Below are 27,007 nucleotides of genomic sequence, written 5' to 3'. Positions count from 1 at the left end.
CTTTGGGGGAAGGGTGTTGGAAGGTGGTGTTAAATTCTACAATGCAGAATAAAGCCCAAACTGGAGCCACTCTGATTTCTGTCCCTGTAAATACTTCTCCTTCAGCCCAGACTATTCCTGGGATGACAGGATGGAAATGATCATTTCACCACAGAAGTGGAGATGCAACCATCCCGCCACAACAAAGGCAATCAGCATGGTGGCGACTTTGAATGCCTCCTTTGTGATTGGTTAACTTGATGAAGCCACTGATTGGCTGTACATGGTGTGGGGAGAAAGGAGACCAGCACCAGGATTACAGGCCCTTCTATCCTTTTCTTAGGTCTCTGTGATCTGAGAGCTCATCCCACATCAGTGACATCTTAGTCTTGACCTTTAATTGCTGCTAAAAAGGTCTGGATTCACTTAGTTCTGTTAATGTTACAATCAGTGCTTCTCCATAGTGTTTACCCAAGACAGATACATTATATTCTACATCTGACTCAAATATTGAACTAAGTGGCACCTGTTTGGTTAAGGAATAATTTCCCCATTACAGCCAAAAGTCTTTGGACCAGTGTTTACACTGGAACTTATGGAGTGTCCTTTGCCAAATGAGTCGCGCCTGATCTAACGCTTACAGAGGGCAGCGGGTCTTCAGGTTTGCTGCCCTACAGTTTCCATGAAAAGCAGATTCTGCTAAAAAATGTTTTGTGTTTACAGAACGATACACACATTTCAGCTTCACAAACTGACAGGATCAGGTAGATCGCCCACTGCAAATCCTGCTTAGTTTAAATATAATACCTTTATATTTTTATTCATAATAAGCCTATTTGGTTGAGAAGGTATGGCGCAATTAGAATGTTTAGAGAAAAGAAGCATTTATTTGTCTGTGAGTGTTTTACTCATGCCTACACTGAGCTCATCCCTAGAGCACAGCTCAGGATGTGCCTGACAGATCTGTCTTTTGAAGGATCTGTTACTGAATCTCCTCACATTTCCCCCATGGCACAGGGGTCACTGCATGGAAGGTCATTACAGGTTATGTGATACCTGGATGGATCAGACTGTGATAATAAGCTCAGTGGTTTTTATCAGAGGACCCTGCTTTTCCTACCAGGCAGCCTGTAAGACAGACGAACTGCGTCGATTGCAGCTTGTCTTACTTCTTCTGCTTCCCTGCTCTGCCTCCATCATTCTTAGCTCCTCTTTGTTTGTCTTTGTTTCAGCTAATTCCTACAAAAGTTTTCATATTTGGCCTCTCCTGGGCAGCACGGTGTCCATCTTTTGCACATTTTCTCTCATTTTTAGCGTATTTGGTAAAATTACGGGCTAAAACCTTTTGAGAGTTGGGAGTTTTCGTTAAACATTTCATTAAATAGAGAGAAGTAGCCCGATATCTTCTAAACTACTGCCAAGGAATTCCTCCTCTCACTCTGGACTCATCACAGATTGCTAGAGATTGTTACGATGGAGATAGTGACGCTCACCCTTCTGCCCCCACATTGATCAGGGGACAATAGAGAACTTTCCAGCGCTTTCCCCCTACCAATAAATGAGTCATCAGGACCTTGCTTGGCACCAGAAAGCAGTCCGAAACTACATAAAGTTGTCTCAGGGCACGTGAATCAAATTCCAACGACACTGAAGGCCAATGGCTCCTATAAGGTGCTAAACTTAAATCAAGGAATTCCCGGTTTGCTGAGCAGGAGTTCTCTGTCCCAGATTTTTCCCAACAAGTTAAAGCTAACTGGCTAACACTACTGCTATCACAACACAGAAACATAGCACTACTGCCATCAATAAACATGGAAAATATGTTTGGACCATTTAGTACATCTGTGTGAATGAACTTCTTAGAAAAAGGACCCTATTCAGCCTGACAAGGATAAAGATGGTCAGTGTAAACAGGCTTGTAGTAATCTGGGGCCTCATAAGCACCGACTCTCGACCCGATTCTGCTGCCCAGTCTGCAGTTCTTATTGTGGGCAGCAAAGGCCTGATTATAGGCTGCTAACCCAATGGCACTGTCTAACCCACAATAACGAACATAAATCTCCATGAGAGCCGGGGTCATTGAACCTTGCGATGTGAATCTCAGCTAACCCAATGGCACAGTATGTATAATAATCAAGCAGCCGCATGCTGGCTTGAATGATGTCCGAAAAGAGCAATCTGACCCCTTAAACAATGACTCTATGGAGCTCTTTGGTGCCGCTTCATACTTAAAAATCCAAACATTCTTTAGCAGCCCCCTTTCACCTAAGAGGACAAGTGTGTTCCCTTGTTTAGTTTTAGTGTTGGAGGGGCTTGGATTCTGTGGCAGATTCGGGGGGGTGCTGATTCCTATTAAAAGACATGATCTGAAAGTGGTATCACTTCTCCTTGGCTTACAGTACACAAATCAAAACATACGTACTTTCCATCTACGGAATAGCTCTAATGACAGCAGCCATTATCATCAAGGGATATCATCAAGGGATATCATCAAGGGATATCATCAAGGGATATCATCACGATATTTGTGCCATGGAAACAAGATATGAAGGCCAGTTTGACCCCAACCACTCACCACAGGGAGCAGTCTCTGTGATGGGAAGATTGCCAATTCAAGCCCCAGCCTCAGCAAATAAGTCACATGTCTGTGTGAGCAAGGCCCTTAACCCCCAGCTCCAGGGGTGCCGCACATTGACTGACTCTGCACTGTGACCCCCAAGCCTTGTAAAGAAAGATGGGGTAGGCAAGAATTCCAGTGTACCTGTGCAAATGGCAAGTGAAGGATTTATTTTATTATTTATTCCATGACTGGTGGCTCCTGCTGGTTTCAGCAACAGATAAGACAACCACTTGCAAGGGCAAAGGCCAGTGCTTAAAGCGTTTGAACAGTATAACATTGAGCTTAAGGTCAAACGTTTGAAATATAATATTTTTATTTCAGTACATTTTCGTCTGTTTTGTTGTTGTGAATACATCAGTGTGGGATAGAAAGCACTTCTGCATAATGCAGTTTAATTTTTTTAACATGCATGCTTAAGATCCCGATGTGATAAACAAAATCTGACTTGGAATCAGCAAACTCACTTTAGTGCAGCACACATGGACTCAGCAGCAGATGAAGTACGTTTTTTGTGGTTCAGTGAAATTGGGCAGGGGCCCAAGGTGGCATTTTGTCAGGGGGCCCAGAATTTCTAGGTACAACCCAGCTCAGCATTAATAGACGGCTCTGTCACCGGGCAGAGTGGTGGCTCTGAGGTAGAGACCTGCACTCCCGCGGGATCCAACGCACCGAGTGCGGCGCGGGACAAGATTTGATGGGTGAATGCGGGTGCGGGCGGTAAGATCCTCATGTACGTGCGGGTTGCGGGAGAATAGAATTAATCGTGGGACTCCCGCAAAATGGAATTATCTTAAAATTAATTTATTAAAAACAAATACTCTATTATTTATCTACTGCACAAAAGCAACAAGATCGACTAAATTAAAATAATAACAATTTACAGGCGAATCGTCTACAGAAACTACAATTGCCGCTCAGTGAGTGCCGGGGGACGTAACCGGACACCCCAAGAAGGAATCAGCCTGGTGCTTGGACGGGATGGCATGTTGAATGTTCTGAAAAGCTCCTCGTTCGTGTTCATGTTCATCATTCCATTTAATTAAACTCAAATAAAACGAAACATATTTGTTTATTTTCCGTTTCTTTTTTATATATACTCAGAAGGTAAGCAAGTGAAACAAATATCAGAGTAGCGGGAAGAAGCGGTAAAAATAAAACTGCTTATATGTTTACCTGCGGGATTTTGCGAGCGGGAGCGGGAGTGTCATGTTCAGCTCCGAACGCTCCTCGTGTGTGCCACGCCCCCTCATTACCTCCTGTTGGAATCCTGATTGTCGTCACCTGTTCCCTATTCCGTTTGCCTTGTCTCGTGTATTTAGTCCTAGTCTCAGTCAGTTTTCCCCAGATTTGTCATTGTGATGTAATGTTGCGTTTGATGTCCAGCCTCCATTTCCCTGCCTGTTCGTCGAATAAACCCCGTCTATCCTGATCCACGGCTCCGCTTGCCTGCTTGACCGCCAGCTCGCTAGCCCGAACATGACAGGGAGAAAATAATATATATTTTTTGCGGGAGCGGGCGGGAGCGGGACAGAATCTTGCGGGAGCGGGCAGGAGCGGGACTGAAAAATCCGTCCCACGCAGGTCTCTACTCTGAGGCTAGGGATCTGTGCCAGCAACTGGAAGATTACTGGTTCAGATCCCGGGAATGCCCAGAGCCATTCTACCCCATTTAGTCCTTGAGCAAGGCCCTTAACCTGGAATTGCCTTGTCCTGGGTATGATGTTAATCTACATCCAGCCTCCAACTTACAGGGGACAACTTGGGGGTTGGTGACAGGATTGACTCTCCAGCCACCAGAAAAAAAACTTCACACTGGTCCATTTGGACTAGTGTGGTGCTCAGGTGTCACAGACCCAAAATGAAGGTGTGTTTCAACCGTAGAGCCTAAAGGCTAAAAAACAAGTTCGAGATCTTGACATTTTCATGGAATCAGATATCAGCTATGATGCCCAGATCAAGGCAAAAAACAAAATCAGCTTTTTTTCATCTCAGCAACATGGCAAGAATCTGAAAATCATCCATGCCATTAACACCCGCAGGATGGACTGTTTCAAGGATCTCCCTACTAGTCTAAAAATAACTTATTAGACAACTGCAACTTACTCAGAATGCTGCTGAGCTGTTTTCCTGGACCAAGAGAAATTAGAATATCACTCCTATTTTCAGGTCGTTACATTGACTTCCAATTAGTTACAGAATTAATTTTAAAGTGCCGCTACCTGTTTAGAAATTGCTTAATGGCTCAGGACTAGAATACATGTCTGACACACCTGAAGATTACACACCTCGCAAACCTTAGATCTCTAGTGGCACCTAGAGTTATATTCAAACATGATGAGCTAGTATGTCGCTACTATGCTACATAAAACTGGAATTCCATTGTAGCCCAGCTGTAGCAATTTTTAAGTTCAAACTAAAAGCCCCGTTCTTCTCTTGTGCCTTAGATTAGTTTACACTTTTATTTTGCATTAATTTTATTGTTTATATTATATGATATGCCTTGTAACTTCGCTCTCAACCGGTCTTAATCTATTGTTTAAATTTTGAATGACCCATATCATTCTCATGTAAAGCTTGTTGAATTACCTTTGTTCATGAGATGTACTATACAAAGAGATTCACCTTGTGTAATCGAGCGGGATTCCTCATCCACCTTGAAAGCTGTGCACCTTTCACTGAATGTCCCTTCACTCACCTTGAAGGTGTAATTGCCGGGAAGAAGTAGCCTGTAGAACTCCCCATTGCGGTCAGTCTTGAAGGGGCACAGGTTGTTTCTGCCCTGTACCTCTACAATGGCATTCTTCACCGGAGTTCCCCTGGAATCCAGCACCTGGCCCTTCACACCTGACCAAAGAGCAAACGAGAAGGTGGCGGCCATCTTGATATTCCATCTGACTGTCGGGAGACTGTACACATGATAATCTGACTGCTAGCAGAGTGTTTTCGGCCCTTTCTTATAGCGGATCGGCATTCCTTGATGCCCACAAGTCTGTCTGAGTGTCAGTGGATGAGTGATTTACTGGAAAACGCTCCGCAGTGTAAGCAAATGAGAAGCATAAATGGATGCTCAGCCCCAGGGAAACAGACTTAGATCACACACAGATAATTGTGCTGCTAATGGGCTCCTTATTGTAAGTCTATTTACCTGGCAGCATTATCTCGGCTCCTGGGACCAATACGATATCAGCGAATGTAAAACATTCAGTATAGAGAAAATCTACAAAAATGGACGAACCAGTCTGCACTATTTAGCACCTCTATAGAAATTTTAACGTAATATTTTGGAGCTTATCCTGAATGACCCTAAGGAGGCACGTTTTCTGCTGTGCAGGGGGGCGGCAGGCCTGACCGAGGTGGACCAGCTGCATGTAGGCCAGCAGAGCCTGCTTGTTGTCCTCCCAGAGTCCTGGCAGGTCAGTCTCGGGGGGGTACTTGCAGCAGGACAGCTCCAGTGTGAGCTCCAAACACTGGTCCCAGATGTAATTGTAATCCTGCATCCCTCCTAAAAACGAAAGAACATCGTAAGAAAGGCTCTTCCAGCACCTACAGTCCTTTTTCTTACTTGACTGGATTCCAAACGGTTTTTCCTGTAATCATTTATGGTCCCCAGTCTGACAGAAGCAAAGTAAACATGGTGTCACAGAAATAAAGTGAAATTAATGCGATTTGGTTTCAGGGCAAACTCTCCCATTATACCAATTCACCTTATAATTTGTCTGTGTTATCCAATTCTGTTGACTTTTTTCTGGAATTTCCTCGTGTCTGATTAGAGCATAAATATTTTCTGTAACACCACATCAATCCACAGCTTTCTTGAACGATACGAGCGGGTTTGACATTAGTCCTCGGCCAAACTGACTGCAGCGTTGTCTTTTCTGTCACCTGACCCTTTGGTCCAGCATTTAAAAATGTAATTGTAGGATGGAATCACAAGCCATGTATTTAAGTTTTTTTTCCCCAACCAGGAACCAGACTGAGTTGTAAAGGTTTATTTAAACAAAATGTTCTATGCTGTGAAAACATGTGGTATATGGAGGTCTTTTCAGAATCCTTCCATTTTTCCATTGAACATACATCTTACGCAGATTGACTTTCCATTGGTTTCTAGTTTGTAGGTATTAAGTAGAGACCCCACCATTAAATAGTCTCCAAAATACAAAAAGAATTTGTTGTTATCTCCTGATGCTGTTGTTTTACTGTATATTTTTACATCTAATTTACCTTTGATTTAAGATCAACAGAAAGCAGTAAGCTGGAGGAGCAGAAAGACTGACCTTTAAGAGGATACCAGTTAAAGCCATTGGTGATGCCATCCTTGAAGTTCTTCAAGTCGTAACAGCTGTTACCGTTATGCATGCTCTTGTGTGTGAATGAGTAGGTCTTGGCCAGGTGGATGAAGACGTCATCGTCAGGGGAGACACTAGAGCCCGACTGCAGCTCACTTCCTAGTTCAGACAGCGTTAGCAGAAATGCTGATTGTCTACAATTTGCAACAGTTACTCCAGAAGCTTGATGATACTATCTAAAGTGCTTCTCAATCCAGTCTTCAGGGACTCCCACACCATCCACATTTTTTCCTTCTCCCAGCCCCCATCACACATGAACCAAACAATCAAGAACATTCAAGAACACTGGGTACCTGGTACCAGTGTGTTGGCCAGTCTGTGTAGCCAGTCTGGGCCAGTGCCATGCTGAGACTTATCCTGGAGCAGGTACTTGAATGGCAATGAATAATTTTGCCAATCTCGGGGATGGGGGTCCCCACTGGTTAATTTTGTTGGTTATCAAACAGGGGCTCTTAGGACCTCAAAAGGGGTGCACTTTCAATCATTCAGGCCAAAGGGGCAAGTGTTCAAGCCCCTTCCGCACCCCCTCCCCTGCTGCAAGCATCTGGTCTGGAGGTCCCCGAGAACTGAGTCGAGAAACACTGATTGACAGTGTTCCCAGGCTCTTTGCATATGATAAAATGGCCCTCGTGCACCCTAAGCCACGTCCCTATACCAAGTCATGTGACTGCCTGATGACGCACCTTCATTGCTGTTGTCGTATGGATAACTGGCCACCACAGCGCCCCCATGCAGGTTGGCGGACAGGACGAAGGGCTCCGTCTGTAGCCAGTCCATCACCGCCTGCACCTCCACTTCACGTGCCATATCCATGTTGCCCTGGAAGGCATCTGGGAAGTTCCGGTTCAGATCCATGCCATGCTTATTGAACCTGTGTGAACATGCGACGTCCAAAAACATGCGGTTAGGTGAACTGATGTCTCTTACAAGGGTCCTTGTGCATTTTACTGGGAAAGGCTCCAGGATCACCCCAACCCTGTACATCATCAGCAGTTATGGACAATGGATGGAACAAATGTTTATTACTGTCCATAAATATACACAGTTTATACTATGCATCAGTGTTTCCCAATCCAGTCCTTGGGGACCCACAACCGGTCCATGTTTTTGCTCCCTCCCAGTCAGTCCACATCCGTATTGGGAAACACTGTCATGCATAATCACATTAAATAAAGGCCTCAGAGCTAACAATCATGGATTAATAAGTTACTATACTCCCCTGCAATAGCATACATAATAAAAGTTACCGTCATTACCTGCTCGTACGATCCTCCTGTGTGCCACGCCCCCCTCGTTACCTCATGTGAATTCCCGATTGTTCTCATCCGTTCTGCATTTCCGTCCCTTAGTCTTGTGCATTTAAGTCCACGTCAGAGTTTGTATCCCCAGATCTGTCATTGATGTTTGTCGCTGTCTGCCCTGTTCTTCCCTCGATTCCCCGTAATAAACTCTCGTGTCCTGAATCCTCGCCTGCCTGCTCGCCTACCACCAGTCGCGACAGTTACCAAGGAAACCATCACCACATCACATAAACAGAAAGTTTAAGATGCGACAAATAATACTGACAAGCAAAATTCTTATACAGCAGAGCAATATTGACAAATATTGTCCATAAGTCCTATACCAACAAACAGCCACATGAGTGTTAATATGCTAATACTTACTTCGCTGGTGGTCTTTACATATTCATAATGATTCATAATGATTCATAATGATTCATGATGATTCATAATGATTCATAATGATTCGTAATGATTAATGGTGTCCCCAGAAATTATGAAATGGTTATAAGATACAGCTAAAATAACTGACATAGACATTTACACTCGTAAGTGTACGCAGTAGAGGTTGCGATTATATTGCGGGAAATAAAACTCAGAAAATGCCCCGTTAAACAGGAACCAACGTTCTGTGGCTGCGCGAGGTTTAGTGTTTTTCAGATTCCAGCCTTCCGTTAGAATTGTAACTATGCACGTGTGTAAATTTAAGGGGCAGTGAAGACTGAAAAGAAGCAGAAGATGGCAGCCTCTCTATGGACGTGTTTGCTGTTGCTGCCCTTAGAGGCTCTTAGGAGGCAGCTATGCTGGGGGAGGCACCATGAGGACCAAAGAGCATCCCCCCATCGCACATGGCCATGCAGGACGCCACAGCTTCCCCAGGTGGCCCAGTCTAGCATGGCTACATAGCAGGCGGCTCAGCGGGTAACAATGCGGCCTCCCAGCTGCAGGGCGGGTTGGGGTTTGGATGCACGTACTTCCTGTTTCTGCTTGGAACCTGTAGCTAGCAGAGGTTCTGCATTCATGTGTGTGTGTGTGAGTGGGTATACCTTACTTTCGGGGGACACAGTTTCCTGTTCAGATAATGATCTGTGACTGCAATGAAAAAACTAAAAATGCAACAACTCTTGTATTTTGCTTGGTTACTTATGGTTATGATTAGGGCTGGGTAGGGGTTAAGGTTGTCATAGTTAGCGTTAGCATTTTTCCCATAGAAATGAATGAGCGATCCCCATAAAGCTATGTTTACCCGACATGTGTGTGTGTGCATGTGTGTGTGTGTGTGTGTATGTGTGTGCGCGCGCATGTGTATAGCCATGTATACTGTATATAACCAAATGTCCCCACAATACGACAAAAAACAGTTATTTCGACCTTGTGGGGACATTTTTTCGGTTCCCACAAGGGGAAACTCTCTTTAATAGAAATATCTTTAATAGATATTTTGTGCAATCAAAACACTAAAAATGCAAGAAGTCTTGTATGTTACAAACTGTGCCTATTATGGTATATTAAAAAAATGAAGGCAGAATTTTTTTTAGATCTTTCCTGTGACACTGGAGTGACCTCAAAGCTGCCACATGCAAAACTGGATAAAACCAGTGATGTTCTGTTTAATACCATATAGACAGTTTATAGGGACAATGGGAGTTTCTTTCATGCAGGGCTCATTCTGCACAAGTTTAGTTTATGTTTGGAGTGGCTTTGTGTTTTACTGAAGTATCCAGAAAACAGGTGGAAATTGTCCAGAATGTGCTGGCAGTTTAAACATTTAACAAAGTGCGCTACGTAAAATGTGACTCTTGGGAAGGGTTTGATTGGTAATAATAATACAAGAGGCTTCATTTTGCAAAGATTCCGCCTGAAAAGGATCATCTGTCTTGTCACGCTGACAATGAGACGTGTGGGAATCCTTCGGGCTGAATCTTCGAAACCAAGCCTTGTGGCCATGTGAGCCGTTCAATAACAGCAGTCTGACGCAGAGACCGGGGGCCCCGAGGAGATGGGTTTGCCTTTGTCATGGTGTTTTCCTGCCTCATTTTTAATCCAGAGCGGCTCTTTTGTGTCTCTGCAAATAAATGAATTGCGCGTCTCGCTCTGGGAGGATCCTGGATGGATTACAGTAGCCGGTTCCTAGGGCAGCTCGACGTTCTTGCTTCTCCGGCTCTGGAGTCTGATTGCCCCCCTCCCAGCCCAGCTGAGATGGCTGTGTTTTGGTGCTGTTAGGCGCTTAGCAGGAGTCCCTTCTGTTATGTTCATTTTATGAGGTTTCCCTTGAGTACCTGTAACTCTGAGGTCAGGAACAGCTTTCTCTAAATTTAACCCCTAACTGTGTATTTATACTCGGGTCCATCAAACCCACTACATTCCCATTACACCAAGGCCACTCCAACCCCGTTAACACCCCCAATATTTGCAGACGGCATATCATATATCACTCAGCTGCTTTTGCGAGAGATTGTTTTTATGAAAACCAGTCTGTTCGTAATGGAAACTTAAAAATGTATTACTCAGCCAATGCCCCACCCCCCCCCCCCACCTCTGAAATGTACAGAGGTGGAAGTCAAATTGTCTATAGTTACAAATAGGCAAGTTCCTTAATCACAAGCAGCCCTTTAAATGTGTATGTAAACTATGAGTATGTGGTCTACGTAAATTGCTTTGACAGGTCTTAGTATAGTTGGATACATAACTTGGGACATTTAAATCGTTTCAGATTATATATTGAACTGAACATAGCAGAGAAGGTAGTGGGTATGGTTACTGGACTGTGATTAAAAGATAGAGGTCCCATAAGAACCTACCCTGCTGTACCGATAAAAGCAAATATATCTGAATTGCTCCACTTTAACACCCAGCTACATAAATAGGGAAGAAAGTGTAGGATTGAAAGGTTTGTGATTCGATCTGGGTAATTCAGAAGCACGGCCAGAAGCTGGCAAACTCACCGGCCCTCTGAGTATACGCAGCCGCGAGTAGAGGCCTCGAAGCCGTCAGGGTTCATGGAGACCAGGATGTGCACGCGGGTGCTGTTGAGGAGCCGCGTGACCTGGGGGTCGCTCAGGTAGCCCTGGGTCAGGTGATCGATCAGCTGGAGCAGTACCACACGCCCCACCACCTGTCACACACATCACAGATCAGGGTTACCAGAATCAGAACCCACTGCCACACAAACAAGACCGGTGGACATTTTCGTTGGCACAGTCTTTCGGGGAATACAATAAACACAAAACACAAGGTGTGAGGTATCTGATAGTAGTGCATTAGTTTGTGCAAAAATCGAGTAGTGCATTGCAGGACGTTAACACAGGTATAATACAGACAACATACATTTATACATATACTTAAATTACAGCTTTAGTAAATACTATTTTTTTATTGGTCCAGAGATATCAGGTGGGTGCTGATTGTTATTATATAACTGCACAGGTAGTTGCAGTAGAAGTGTCACTCAACTTTACAAACACGTTTACAGTGACTTTTTGCTCCTATAATTGCAGCTATTCTTATCAAACCATGACCTGTCTGATCATGGTTTCTATGGCTATTTAAGGGACTTGCTGCTTCCAGTGAGTAGCGCGACCAGATGTTCTATCCTTATAGGGACTATATTTTTAATCACTGGAACATTATTAAATGAGAATGGGAAAAAATTAGCGTTTGTTGTTCCTGCTGTGAACCTTGGGAGGAACTGAGTGACTGCCATTCTCAAACAGGCACGTAAATTGTCATTTGTCAACTGTGAACAGTAATTAGTTTTAATGATGTTAATTGTTGGGAGTGCTGATTCACAACTGTATGTAGAAACCAAACATTGTGAAGGTGTGTACTGCTACTTTGGTAAGTGCAGGAAAAACAGTCGCAGGCAGAGTGTGAAGACTCTGGATGAAGAAGTTACTCTCCCAGGCTAAAGCTGCCAAAACGGTCACTGAAGTGTTCTGTGAGTTTCTGTATGAACTCAACATTAGAAGAAACGCCTTTCTTTCCCAGAATTTGTTGTTTCACTGTAGGGAAGTGTACAGTCCCCCGTGAGATGAACCTTGAAAATGACCATTTTTTTCTGGAAAGACTGGACAGCTGCAATTAAATCACACACTGTCTTGTTCCTTCCCAGCAGCTTTAAGTTCAGCTTATTATGGTGAGATATGATGTTGTCAAAGAAAGCCATCCATCCATCCAGTGCTAACCACTGCACCACCATGTCGCCCCTCAAAGAAAGCCAGAATATCCATTTTTCTCTAAGAATTGTGTGACTTTCTTCTGTTGTTGCAAGAAACCTTTTGTTTCATTTCTAATGTTCCAAAAGCGCTCCCGTGCCCTTCCTCTGCTCAGTCATCTTACATTGCTGAGTAGCAGTAGGTCATTTGCAGTTACATCAATTTCTTTTAGGAATTCTCTTAAAAGCCTTAAAAGCATATTATAAGGAGGGAAGATATTAGTCCATACTTGCAATGTCCCGTAAGACTCTATTCTTCCTCTGGAAAAATACCCAGACCTAATAACGAAATTGATTTTGACGCTCACATATTGAGCTGCTTCTAAATGATCCCAGTATGTCTCATCCTCAGATATCTAGATGGGTTCTTGGGTAGCTTTCACTGGCAGCCCACATAGTCAGAGGGCTAAGCCCTTAGCTGCCTCCTGCTGCCTATTTGCAGCTGCTAGACTCAGCTATTGGCACTGTTGAGGATGGAGTGGAGCATTTCACCCAATTCACAGACACCTGCAAGATCCTGGTGAAAAGCCATCACTTACCTTCATCGGCTGAAGCTGGTACTAAACTTAGCTGTAAAGAGGGGAGGGGGTGGCAATTGAAGAAGTAGACAGATACCTGAAGCAGTTGTGCAGGGAATGTTGGGAAAATGCAACTCAAACCAAAGAAAAGCTGCCCGCCATCGTTCTCATACCTCTTGCTTAAGCTACGCACTGAAGAAGATCGACAAGCTGCAAAAGCTAGCAGAGGCCAGGGACCAACCCTAGTATTACTGAGGAAGCAGGTAGCTAGCCTGCAGAGTCGACTACCTTCGGTCATAGAACAGAAGAAGACAAAGGAATCTAAAAATAAGGGGACTTATTTATTGCAAACACGCTAAGACAGGCAAAAAGAAACAAGTTAAGTGACCCAGACTGTGATGTTGTTCTCAGTGTGGGGATGATGGGCACCTAGCTGCTGTTTGCCCTATTGCTGCAGACCCTGATCTAGGGACTAAAAAGAGGAAACAGCTGGAAGAAAGACAGCATGTGTGGGGAGAGCAAAACTATCCTGGCTCATGTTTAAACTAGATTCAGTCCTTGTTTGGGGGACCTGAAGGGAGTCAGCAAAGTCCCATAGGTGTTAAGGGCAAAGCTCAGCAATGTGCCAGTCTAGAACATAGAAATAAAACACACCTATTCAAGCTTCCTAAAGCATTGACAGGCACCAAGAGCCCAAGTGACCATTAAAGGTGTTGCTTCATTGACTTCCCCAAGCAACGACACAATAATAAGCTACCATTTGTGATCAATAATGAATCTAACCCTGATAGATAGAATATGAGCATTGTCCCATAGTGAATCTGCTACCCAGCCCACAAGGTGGAATTTTTGGTGCTCAAGTGGTCAGTGACTAAAAAATCTTATCTTCAATCACTTCCATTTTGTTACTGATTGCGATCCCCTGACGTGCACAGTTACCTCGGCAAAACTGGATGCGACCAGTTACAGATGACTGACAGTGATATCTGCATTCACATTCACGCTTCTGTACTGCCCTAAAAAGCAAAATGCTGATGTGGAATTTCCCACAGGTCTCTCTAAACCAGCAAACACTGATGCAGTACAGAAATCGGTGGTGTAAGCTATTTGCAGGATGCAGCTTGTTTACAGTGTTAACCATGGTGACTAGAGTTGTGCTGATGGTATTGGCCTAATTAAATCTCTTTCCATATCTGCTGATTCTGTGCCAAACAGCTATGGACAGGAAGATCAACTTGAAATATTGCCAGTTATTCCCCACAGAGGCAGAGTTGACAAATAAACACTGAGCTGACCATTGTATAAACCATGTTATCCCACAGGTTAAGAATGAAGAGAAACCACCTCCTACTTTGAAAAGTGAACTCCCTGATCTACAAGACAGCTACCAATAATGCTGCCAAAACAGTGCACAAGAGTGAAACAAGCTACTGCATGTAACTGGCTCAGATTTGGAAGCTAGTGGCCGGGCACTGTAACGGTTCATGTTCACTTCGTGGCTGAGTTTCTCTTTTTCGTTAAATGCTTCCACTTTCCAGTAACACCACTTACAGTTGACCAGAGAATATCTAGCAGGGAATAAATTTCACAAACTGACTTACAAAGGTGGCATGCTCTGATAGTATGAAATTTGAATAACAACAAAAGCAGGTGTTCTAAATGCCAGAGGTATCAAAGTACCCTCTGCCCCGGAACATAGCAACGCTGTGATGTTGCTCTCTATCCACTCAAGGCAGAGGCTCGCGCTTCTTGTCCAGCAGCCACAAATAAGAGGAGCCCAGTCGACACTATGATCCAAATCTGGAGCCCAGAGGTGTGAACCTGAAAAGCACAAGATAAACCCTGGATAATGTATGGATGCTTATCAGCGAGGAGTCTCCTGCAAGCGCACGTGCCTGACAGCTAACAGACATGCTCCGCGGCTCTTCCAGATGAGTTCAGCCTGAGCGAGAGGGGCAAAGTTGTTTGAACTTTCTGTGGGGCAACCTACCCAGGCAAATACCACCATTCCAGATGGTGTTTTCACAAGTGTTTTCAAAGGGCTTTATACACAGCAGCACGCGTGGACCACATGTGGAGTAACTGATTTTCCAGCAGCAGCCTGAGGAAAGGTCTTGTACTGCGTTAATTGCTTTATTAACGAATTTTCAGCACCACACGTGCCCTAAAGAGCCTCGAATTATGTGGAGTAACTGGCTCACTTCAGGATCAGAACCATATGCACAAGGAGGTTGGGGAAGCCTGCATTCTTTACTACTTTCCCTCTTTGAGATGGGAGGGATGGGGATGGGGGGGGGGTGTCAATTACACAAAAAATTGAGAAAAATAATCCAAAACAATAAAGGACAAGAAGGTGCCAGATCAGCTGTGATGAGACAAAGCAAACTTTTGAATAGATAAATGGACCCTTCTGGGTTTGCTTGTTTATATACATCACAGAATGACATGAATGGGAGGGGCACAACATATAAAAGAACGTAAACATTTCCAATAACCTGACTCACGCTTTCGGGTGGCCCCGCCCACTTATAACATCAACACAGTTAAGCAATGACCAGAGCAGTAAAAGAACTAAATTTAAATCTAAATCCTGGTGAAATATATAAGGGGTTTACTAGAGACCAGAATCAGTATAACCTTCTAATTAAAAAACATCACATCCAGCATGTGGCCCTGCCTTCTGCCCTGTGTAGCTTGGGCTAGGCTGTAGCTGGTCTGACTGTGACCAGCGTAAGAGGTTGGAAGATGGTTGGATACATGCGTGCGTCATAAAACTACGTTTGAAAGTGACGACAAAAGACACGCTAAGCTTTAGGATAAGTGAATAGATTTGACAAGTATGCAGTAATGCTTTTTTGTCATGCTGCATTGTTAGAAGCATGATCATGGAAAACAGTTTCTGTGCCAGATGGTTTACGGTCCCTCCCGGTCCTCTGTGCCTCTCTACGGTCGGGAGATGGGCTGCCACAGCCGGAGGCTCAGCTGGCCTGGGTGAAGTGGGCGGGACCCCCAGATAAGGTAGGGAATTGTCCTTGTCTGGGTTGGTGGTGTACCATGTGCTCTTGGGTCTTGGGTTTTCGATCCCCAAACAGCATGCAGCTGCTCTCACTCAACAGGTTCACCCTGGCTAAACCAGAAGCAGCCGAAGTCCTCTCAGACCCAGTACATGTTTTGAGGCAGGCAGCCATTGTTACATAATCAGGGATGGGAGCATAAAAACTATGTGGTGGGAGGAAATTCATGCCGATTATTCAAGCTTCACCTGCAGGTACCGTGATCCCACAACCACTGAGAACGGAGTCACGCATTAATCAAGGTCGACCCAACCCAGCAGGGCAGCGACCGGGGAAGGTAAATGTTTCACTTCTCATCTGTCTTTGGCAGGTGTTTCTACATTTTTACAGCTGCCGTCCATGCTCCCCTTCATCAAATCCTTGATCTCCCTCCAATATTGTCCCAACCCAACCAGGGCACATTTTCCTCTTAACGTTACTAATGGTATAAATTTCCCCTGACGAGTAGGCTCGTGTCAGTCCATGTTAAACAGCACCCACAGGGGTCAGGACTGTATGACATTTCCAAACCTGGGTTTAGGCAAACAGGCTGAAGTTTCCCTCCAAGACATGGCTTGGCATAATTTAGGGTGAAAATCTAAAACAGATCTAGCTTCAGAGTTTTATGCAACACTGCTTATGGCTTAGCAGCCCATACTGTCAGTGTTCTAATACTCCTTACGCTTCTTCTCATCATTGAATGATCAGTCACGACAGGCATCAACAGCATTAGCCCCACACTAGTAACCTCCACTCTTACACGGGATTATTTGTTCATTTTCTAAGGGCGCTGCATGCTTATTCATGGATGAGCAAGAAGGTAGCGCTGCAGATTGTCCGGAAATTTGCCCAGGGATAGTCCTGAAGGAGGAGGGACAGGAAAGCATGTAAATTATAAAAGATTAATGAGCCTGAGGACACTCATAGGGTCTGGTGACAGGTGACGGACGCACTCAGGCACTCAGGCTTCCTGGAACAGGTTACCGGATATCGAAGCAAACCACAGACGCCGGGGGATAATTACACAGACCCTGTAGCTTTGGCATTAATGCTTATGCTCTTCCAGACCAGATTAACTTTTTTTCTAACAGATAAACACACAGTTGTGCTCTGTGACTTTATTACTAAACCAAAGTCACAAGGTGTAAAGGCTTTACAAGAGTCATCTCAAAAACAGCCACTCATTTAATATGTCGTCCTTCTTTCCATTTGTACTTTGGGAAATGCCTTCACGTTGAGTATAGCAGTTGGCACACATAGCAGAGAAGTTGACCTGAGAAGAGGCTGAGACTATGATGGCATCAAATTCATGATGGTACCCGAAAGGCACCCCCACCTGCCTCTCCCATCAGTTTCCCAATCTGATTCCCAGGGTTCGTGGCTTTTCCACGGCTCGCTGGTTGCCGGACCCTCCTCTGCGTCTCATGGCCCCCCACGAACCAGCACGTGTGACCGTCACACATCATAATGGTGACCCAGGAGACAAGGTCCTTGAGTACAGCTGGTCCTCTTTCATATTCCAGAGCAAACAGAAGGGGCAACAAAGGTGCCATGAAAACAAGTGAAAGGATCCCCCTTCCTGCTTTCTCCACGGCGGGTCACACTTGGGTGCCTCCTCACTGTGGCCCCGGAGGCTGCAGACTGTAAACTTCTTTGTGCTCAGGCTCCCTTCTCCAAGACAACTATGTTTACCCCCAAATGGATAAATGGAAAGCTGTTTAAGGCCATCTCCACTGTGGTCCTGCCTTCCAATTATATTGAAGTCTGGGGTGACCTAAACTCTCAAGATGCTTGGTTGACTCTTTTTTTTCAACCTGCACCCCTGAATCCACTAGTTTGGTTCTCAGTGTCAGTGTGATTGTGTGGGTGAATAAAAGATGGGAAAATTGATTGTTTACATCAATATGAAGGCTTTTGCAAGCATTTGCATTTTCATTACAATGCTGGGCCATAAATGAGTATGACAAACAAATCAACATCTGTATATAAAATCACTTTCCATCCATCTATGCTCGTTGGTGGCTTTAACCAGGGAAACAATGGACAGTTTGCACATTGACATAAGGATTATTGCACCTTAATATGCATTCAGTCTAGTGAGTCTGGAGAATTTCAAGAACTAATGATCCAACTTTGTGATTGGAAACTGGAAATTGAAACAATAGAAAGCGACGTACAAAAAACATCTGTTAGATACGCAAGGCGATATTTCCTCACCTAAAAACTGTAGGTGTGACACTCGTTAGACCTATTTATTATGCAAAATATATGTCTATAGTGCTCTGTCCCTCCTGGCCAAACACGTTCAGCTTGTGATAATGAGCATTACCTCATTGCCATGCATGTTTCCGACATATTTGAACTCCGGGATCCCGATCGTGTGCTCCGTGGGAGATTTACCGAGGACGAGAACCCAGAGATCTCTTCCTGAAATAAAAGAAAGAAGTACACAGTTCATAAACATTGACAATATTTTTAAAACGTGACCAGTTGCGTTCTAAGTGTCGAAGTTAAAGAATACCAACACAACCACAGAACAAAGCAGGTTTAAGTGTGTTTCTGCAGTAAGTGATTAATAATGGGTGAAGAGGAAAGAGCCTAACTGCTGGTCATGTGTCCTATTGCTCAAAACGTACACCCAGTACTCCCACTGTTAACCAGACTGAAATCAACAGTGCATAACAAGCCTTGCAATGGTACCCATGCGCAAATATAACCTGACCATCATCCTACAATTGAAATTAAAGCATGATGTTGGCCTTTAATGGTTAGCCTTTGATGTTTCGCATAAATACATGGATTTCACCATTCTTCTGATCACTTGGAGGGACTGATGACACATAGTGTGCTGAGTTGGACAGAAGATGAACTCAGCAGGTGGCTGAGGATTAACAGAAATTAACACTCTATGTCATTTGCTTTGACAGGGATAGGTGCCCAGGGAGATTAAGAAAATGCTGAATGCCATTGTCTTATGATGCCTTGTGATCCTGGAATCTTTGGAGACACCTTGGACTTCCTGGTTCAGTTAAAGGAAGTAGAATCATCAGGTCTGTAAGAGAAACATTTCTGACAGTCGCCGTCTAACGTGCGGCAATGCTATATTGCTAGAAATACCACATTTTATCTGCTTTTGTTGGGAAGCAAAGGAATTCATCTTGGCCAAGGTTCAATCAGCTAATTGACTATAGCTAATTTCAAGCCGTTGCTGGGACAGCTGTCCCCTCAGCCCCCGTGTCTGCCTGGATTGGTCACAATAGAAATTGAGATGCAATTTACTGGGCTGCCCATGGAGACTCCTGATATTTTTCTCTCCAGAGGTTGACACATTGTGTAGACGAGCGCATTAGCATCTGAATCTTTTCAGATTGAAATTCGAGAGGGAGACCTGGCAACCAAGCCGCATCTCAATACCAGCTTTGTGTCTGCCCGCCTGCACAGTACAGTACCTTAAACCAGAGCAAGTCTCCACAGAACTTTTGAAAGGCAGTGAGGAAAGACAATGGATGACAGGCAAGCGGCTTGGTGGGTTACACTGCGCTGTCATTCACATACGGTCTGCACAGTGCATGTCTGCTCCTGCCTACTCCTGTTGCGTTACGCCAACCTAAATCCAGTTAGTTTGGTCCTTTGATGAATGCTTGGTATTGGCTGGTTAGTCTACTGGGATACTGCACTGTTCATTAGCGAAATGTCTGGAGGACTTTTAGCTGAGTGTGGATGACTGCACTGATTTTACTTTCAGATCAGAGATGAGGAGTCCTTTCAGTTGACTATACTTCAGGACAATGCTACCTGAATAAAACAGACCTTGCAGACTATGTGGATGTTATGGCAGACTAAGTAAAAACCTCAGCGCAGCCTCACAGGTAACTCCTCTGTCCCCAAAAGCCTGGCCCACACCAAGGAGTTTACGCTTCTGTGTTATAAAGCAGCAGTACAATTTTAGAAACTGAAAATGAAACATTGCTGTTCTCTGGCTGGCGCTGGAATCTGATATGACTGCATATTTCTACACTTCTAACTTGTCCAAGAGAGTTTAGACATGGATCAAGCCCTAGAAATTCCAAGGAAAAAGTGTATAATACTATACTTCAGGCAACAACAGGGATTATTTCGTTAATGGGTGCTGCTGGGGTATGATTAGTAAATATTACAAGGTATAACATCTAAAATTTCCAGCGGGCCAGTATTGCTGTAATTACAGATCAGGCTGAAAATTGTCGAGGCATCACAGGATCCAGGTTAGGCAAACCTCAGTACAGCCTTGGGGTGTCTTTTGGGTGGTGGGGCGGGGGGGGGTTGGAGAGGGGGGAGACTAATGTCTGAGCCGAGATTACTATCAGCTGTTGTGTCTAAATGTAACATTAGATGACTTTTATCTCCCCTCATAACAAATCTGATCTAATCTTCCGTGCGACACTCCCCTCCTTAACAAATGATGGGGTACAGATTTTCCGCCCCTGTGCTGAAATTCACAGTGTCTGTTTTGGTCTCTGAGTCTCTGAATGCCATCGAGAAGCTTCTCAGGTCTTTGTCAGCCTAATCCTCAGCAAAGGAAGGACACCACAGTTATTCCGGTCAGTTATAAGCTTAAAGCACAGCCTAGAGCAGCCTACTCAGTTCCACATGTTTATGAATGCCTTTGAGTTTCATGTTGGGCGCCCCTAGCTACAAATCTCTAAATTATATCTGAGAAACAAAAATGATCTGCTGAGCTTAGTAGGGCAATTTCATAAATATGTCAAATCCGTAGTCAGCAGAGACAGCTCTAATTCCTCCACAGGGTGGGAATCTTCCTTGCTGTGTTGAAGATCATTGACATTGACCTGCTGCCCCGAGGTATATTCCAGCCCCAACAGGACTCTTCAAAATTATCTGACAATTTGGCTCCCCTCAAGTATTTGGTCATTTTTCTCTTGCCAAGGAACAGGCGGTGCGCAGTGGTCTCTGTGAAGTTTTAACTGTTTGTTTTGCTTCGGGTGCGGTGGGGGGGGGGATGTTGGGGTTGAGCGGCCTCCTCCACAGATCTCACAAAAGTCACAGTCACCAGAGGAGTGGGGATTGCAGCCGGCCTGCGGCTCACATCTGCGAAGGCCTCCACCTAAATGCTGAGTATTGTGCCCTTTCGGAAGCGGAGACCTGGTGCTTTAGAATAACACTAAAACACGCCGAGGACGAGAAGACTTGCAGTCTCTCTGCGTTGACACTGAACATAAATCTTACTTGCAGAATATGGAAGAAATGAGGCTGACAAAATGTAATGAATGAAACATTTCGTGCCTGAGCAGACACCCTGTTTAGGCTATAAATAATGCCAATTATACACTTTACTTAATGAAAAACTTTAGCAAATCCTTGAAATTAATGCCCAATTATAATAATAATAATAATAATAATAATAATAATCTAAAGCATCACATGCATTCTTACCTTCCACTGATTTTCCAATGCTGTGTAGGTGCGTAAATGAAGAATAATTTCTGTGTACTGCTTTCAGATACTCTTCCACTTCAGTAGTGTTGTGATACCGAAATTCCAAGCCGTAGCACAGAGCAAAGTTTAGCAGGCCCAAGAGAAGCATCAGATTAGACATCGTCCGCAACAGTGACAGCCTGGACCTGAAACATATTAAGCTATTAATAACCAAGGGTGGTACTGAGGCTCATTCCTCCAGGGGTGGGGGTCGGTACCCCCCCCCCCCCCCCCCCCCACTCTGCTCTCTGTGTGGGGAGTTCACATGCTTAATTTCCCATAGCGGGTGCATGTACCTCTGCCTCTACCAGGACATGGCTCAACACCCCCCCACTCACTCCTCCAGGAAAAGTGGTTGGAAGATTAATCTATGCTTGGGTGATTCTCTGTGCACCAGAGCAGCTACTGTTTATCTGTGCTTTGAAATGTGCACCTTCCGGTACTGCCTGCATTTCACTTGATCAGGAACCGGTTTTCATTTGACTTTAAAACACGATGCACCATCGCAGTAAAATATTTATTATTTTAAATAATTCAGTTTAAGTATTTAGCACCCTTCCCAACATCAACACATCAAAACACTTTAAAAAGTAGGTCTAAGCAAAACAAACAAACAAAACAAATAGTATTGCCTCTTTATGGATGGACGGATGTTTTGGTACCTGTGTAAAATACTGCAGTGTTTATTATGTAATACATTTACATATACGGTAATAAGCAGAGGATGTATATAGTTTTATCATTTTCAACGTCACCGTTAACTATATATGTACTGTGTACTGACTACCTTTGTGATGGGCTTATTTTCCGGCAGACAATGGATGTGAACAATTCAGGTTTTAGACATTGTGTTATTTATGCCGTAACATGTAGAACTTTAGGAGATGATGTAAGGTTTTTTTTCCCTCAGATTAAAAGATTTACTCTGAAATCATTCGCTAAATGAAAGCAATAAATGAAAACAGTTAAACCAGGTTAATTATACCGTGTCCAGTTCCGTCGTGTTCAAAGTTTTTCCACAAGGGGTTAAGGCTATGTAATTCTGAAGAAACAGCCGGTAATGCACAGACACCGAGTGCTATTACAAAATTTATTAATGGAAATAGAAAAAAAAATCTGAAAATGGAAAAAATAACGCTAAAAATAATGTAACGGTGCGGCTAGCATGTTTATCATTTAATTATTTGCTGGGTATCCAATACATCAAATAAATATAAATAACGTTACCTTATTCTGAAGTTTCCTGTGAGTTCAACTCCGCTGACTTTGAATAAAATATCTCTGGATTTTAAGGTGTCATACAACAAGGTATATTTCCGGATACCAGTCCCAGCGACAGATGAGTCCAGAAATCCTCGCTGTATGAGACTGTGTGAGAGATGGTCAACTTGCCTTGCTACCTACCATATGCTTGGTCTCTATCTGAGTTCCTAACATCGTAGCAACTTATAAGTTTCAAAATCGTCCCCTGAGTTTTAACACATCCGAGGCGGAGCCACGGCGCTTCGCACTCGGCAAACACGCAGCTCCGGCTCCTCTTTGCTACGAATGACTCCACGACGAAGACAAAAAAAAGTCATTTACAGATTATAGCGCAGTAGAGATTAAAATGTGGGTTTTTATCATAATTTTCATCATTATGTATAATCGTGTTTTTGGCCCATTGTTTTCAGTGCGCGCTTTTCCGTACTCTCCTGAATACCCGCGGCGATACAAATATAACAGAAACGGCAAAGGCAAAAATAAGCTGGAATGACCGCAGTGGTTATGGTTAAAGAAAAGGGCTTCCTGATGACTGCTGCATGGCGAGGGTGTACCCTTAAATGTCTAAGCCGAAAGCGGTGGTATGCTGCCATAAAATGGATAAACATGTAATTTAGGAAAACACTGGATTTCATGAAAATAAATGATAACACACAAATACTTCCACAATCAGTGTGACCCGGCCTCTACTGGACAAGTGAGGTTCTCTGGAATGTTAATGGTTGGAAATATTTCCAGAATCCCACCGCGAATTAATTTTACCAGTTTTTTCGCATGTCTCATTATTGTGTGGTGGCACAAGGGGTAGCAAGGTCACCTCAGCCCCAATGCTTGGGGGTCGGAAATGCTTTGGTTTCCTTCCACAGCAACTCACACACAACCAGCTAAGTGGCATCTTGAAATGGGCCATAGAGTGTGTGTCCCGTGATGGAATTGGCATCATATCTGGGGTTTCAGGGACCCTGCACCAGATCCGTGGAGGACAGATGTTATACTGTTATAAATATGAGGGAAGGAGTATGGATCTGTCCACGATGTTGCGGATTCGAATCCTGTGGCTGACAGAGTATTAATATCACAGGTCGCCCCTTGCCTGTAACAGCAAAACATGTTTGAACAAGTGTGATTGCACCACGTTCCAGAGTATGTCACTGTGTAAAGCCGAAAAACAAATGATGTCACTAAACCCAGGTCAGGCCATAAGAAAATGCTGAACTAAAGAATGTTTTTTTATTTAAACGTTTAGCATGCTGACTGGTTAAGGAGTAGATTAGTCCCTTTCTTAGGAAAGATGCTCTCTGACTTATGACCTATATTTATCTGTGAACATGCTTATTCCACGTTTCTGCATTTAGAAGTAGCACAAAAAAATGACTCGATACACAAGTAAACAAGTATTTAGTTCAATGTAAAATAGGCAGATTTGTAACCACGATGACTCCCTGAGGTTAGATGTAGTGGACATGGTCTCACTGCTTCTGGCAGCCGTCAGCAATTCTGGTGGTGGATGTACAAGTGATCCTGTACCTCTTTGCTTGAGGGCAGTTGGGTAAAGAGGGTATCGAGGGTAGAGCGTGCCAGGGCTCAGCACACTGATGTGCTCAATGTGGCTGCAATTTGAACTTGACTTCACTGAATATGCATGAATTCACAGAACCGTGAGTGAAACTGAGGCGTGGCATTCTCTGGGCTGGAAAAAAGGCACATAACCCTAAACTGTCAAACAGTCAGGAGGGTCTCGCAGGCCCATGAATTAAAGATCCACATACCGACAACCCACATGTCTGTCACCCCTGAATGTGTGAAAGTCAGGAATCCAGGAATTTTCCCTCAAAGAATAAACTTTAGAAGCCCAGTGCTGGAAAGTTTACCAGGATGTTGATTAGCACTGACAGTGATCAATTCCACGTCAAATTTGTTGATCCCTGTAACTCCACCATGACAGATATTAAACCTCACACAAAGGCCTGTCTCCTTTCTTTGTCACAGTTTTTTTTTCCTTTGTACCACAATGCAATATTAATAGACAGTGAATTACAGTTGTGGTTATGGCTTTATCCTGAAAGCACGACATATAAAAAATTTAAACCCGCTCCAGCAGAAATCTAATCATCTGAAATGACCGCAGAATGTAAACATAGTCCACAAACTGCAAGCATGGTAAATTACCATCAGAGGTGGACATTTCAGGTCCAGAAAGTGAAAATCTGGGTCTGGATTTTTACTTTCTGGACCTAAAATGTCCACCTCCGGTTACCATAGTACTGTTATTGGCAAAAAAAGAATTTTCACAAAAAGAATATGTAATAATGAAATCACTGTAATTGATGTACATGCTAATGTATTTCCTCAAGCAAAAAATGGTACAGACTCACATCCCTAAGCTTGAAGGTTCGAATCCTACCCTGACTAGGGGATGGGGGGGGGGGTTGCGTGTTCTCCCCATGTCACTTGGGTTTCCTATTCCAGTTTCCTGTCACAGTCTCCAGACATGCTGTTACGCTAATTGGTGTCTATAGATTTCTCATAGAAACACCTGCATGAAAGGAAAATGCCGCCCCCTTGCTTTGCAGTAGGAGAGGTGTTCTCAAAGTGACTCTGTGTTCCATTTCGCCCAGGCATTCCTTTTTGCATTGATGCAACTAAGTTCTATCTTCCTTTATTTAGCTCACAAAACCTTTTTATCCACAGGCTTTCAGACCGCACTAAATATTCCCAGGTCAGACAGTGACAGAATCAGATCAGGCCTCCAGGACACTTTCGGGTTGCAGATATTTTTTTTAATTAAACACGGCTGAGATCTGCTGTTTTTTACGTGTTCATATCATGCAGGCTAACAGCAAAGCCAGTTTCTGCTGCAGAAATGTATTGCTCTTGTCTCTCACTTTATTCATGAATATCTCAGTATTAAAAGTACTAATATCCAAGTCATAGTAGACTGTGAGGAACTGTTATTTGGTGTTAAAACTTGTTTTCCAAATGTTTACACATGATTAGTTTTTAGATTCAGTAAGGTATTGCTACCATAACCAGGAAGTTTGGCCTAGAACTGGTCAGGTCAGGTCAGGATGGGGAGCATGGACTGGTACAGTCTGTTGCCACACCCACCACACGACAAAACACCTCAGGATCCTGGTTGATGACCCCCCAGGCTAGCACAGGGTCCAGTCCCGCCCTCTGGAAATGGCCATCCATCTGCCACAGCCTGGTGTGACGTGGCATCTCCCAATCCGTCTACTGACTTCATAGGAAGAGTCACCAGAGACATGAATGTCACTGCCGAGGTAAATGAACCTCTCAATGAGGTTGACATTCTCTTCACAGACAGACAGACAGACAGACTGCTGAGGGCTGTGCCTAAGTCGATGAAGTTGATGGTAGACTTCTTAGGCGTAAAACCAGACTGCTCCAGTCACTGGTAGGCGAGCAAGTGATGACGGATCTTATTGAGAAACAGCTTGATCTTGGCTTCTGGCCAGGTCCAGCCTCATTCTCCTAGTAGGTGGTAGCCTACTGGACTTAAGCTGAATCTTCAGAGTAGCAACAAGTCTGTGGTCAGAATTCACAAACTGGGCACTTCTGTAGACCCTAGAGGAATGTCTTACGAGGAGAGGTTAGCGGAACTGAATCTGTTCAGCCTTGAGCAAAGGAGACTAAGGGGGGATATGATTCAGGTCTATAAGATTCTAACGGGTCTGGATGCTGTTCAGCCAAATGACTATTTCAATATTAGTCTAAATACTAGAACTCGTGGCCATAAGTGGAAATTAGCGGGAGAACATTTTAAAACAAATTTGAGGAAGCACTTCTTTACACAGCGTGTAGTCAGAGTATGGAATAGTCTTCCTGCTATTGTAGTGGAAGCTAAAACCATGGGTTCCTTTAAATCAGAGCTAGATAAGATTTTAACAACTCTGAGCTATTAGCTAAGTTCTCCCCAAACGAGCTTGATGGGCCGAATGGCCTCCTCTCGTTTGTAAATTTCTTATGTTCTTATGTTCTTATGTTCTTATGAATCTGTAGAAGCTTCCAGCATCTGCCCACAGGGATGTGATAAATCTCCTTCGCCACACCACCAGTATTGGAGTACCAAGTCCATCGATGCAGCTCAGGATGCTGGAACCAGGATCCAGTAACCTATAGCCCCTGATCTTTTGCAAAGTGAAGGAACATGGAGACACTTTCACACCAGTCTCCAAACCCATGGGGACTGACACAATCCTCATAGCCAGCCCTGTCAGTGCCAGTGGTCACACTGAA

The 27,007-nt window shown here is 44.0% G+C and overlaps 1 protein-coding gene across 3 annotated transcripts in view; it reads right to left on the bottom strand.

The window, feature by feature from the left end:
* The window catches only part of cpm (carboxypeptidase M), a 28,723-nt gene extending 5,467 nt beyond the window's left edge, over positions 1 to 23,256 (bottom strand). For 2 of the 3 annotated variants that reach the window (XR_011989762.1, XM_023825644.2), the window contains exons 1-8: positions 22,712 to 23,255; positions 21,443 to 21,630; positions 18,339 to 18,436; positions 11,171 to 11,340; positions 7,629 to 7,816; positions 6,874 to 7,044; positions 5,949 to 6,101; positions 5,295 to 5,443 (exon numbers count right to left, since the gene is read on the bottom strand). Coding sequence is in view for 2 of the 3 variants with exons in the window: in XM_023825644.2 (XP_023681412.2) it covers positions 5,295 to 5,443; positions 5,949 to 6,101; positions 6,874 to 7,044; positions 7,629 to 7,816; positions 11,171 to 11,340; positions 18,339 to 18,436; positions 21,443 to 21,605 (1,092 nt within the window). In the remaining variant the exon portion in view is untranslated. Of the gene's footprint in view, positions 1 to 5,294; positions 5,444 to 5,948; positions 6,102 to 6,873; positions 7,045 to 7,628; positions 7,817 to 11,170; positions 11,341 to 18,338; positions 18,437 to 21,442; positions 21,646 to 22,711 lie in introns of all 3 variants that reach the window. The other variant, XM_023825652.2, reaches the window with a different exon arrangement.
* Between the last annotated feature and the right edge of the window lie 3,751 nt (positions 23,257 to 27,007).

Source organism: Paramormyrops kingsleyae, chromosome 1, assembly GCF_048594095.1.
Source record: "Paramormyrops kingsleyae isolate MSU_618 chromosome 1, PKINGS_0.4, whole genome shotgun sequence".
Classification (NCBI taxonomy): Eukaryota; Metazoa; Chordata; class Actinopteri; order Osteoglossiformes; family Mormyridae; genus Paramormyrops; species Paramormyrops kingsleyae.
Note: the sequence above shows the minus strand (reverse complement) of the source record. Positions and strands in the feature narration are given on the sequence as shown.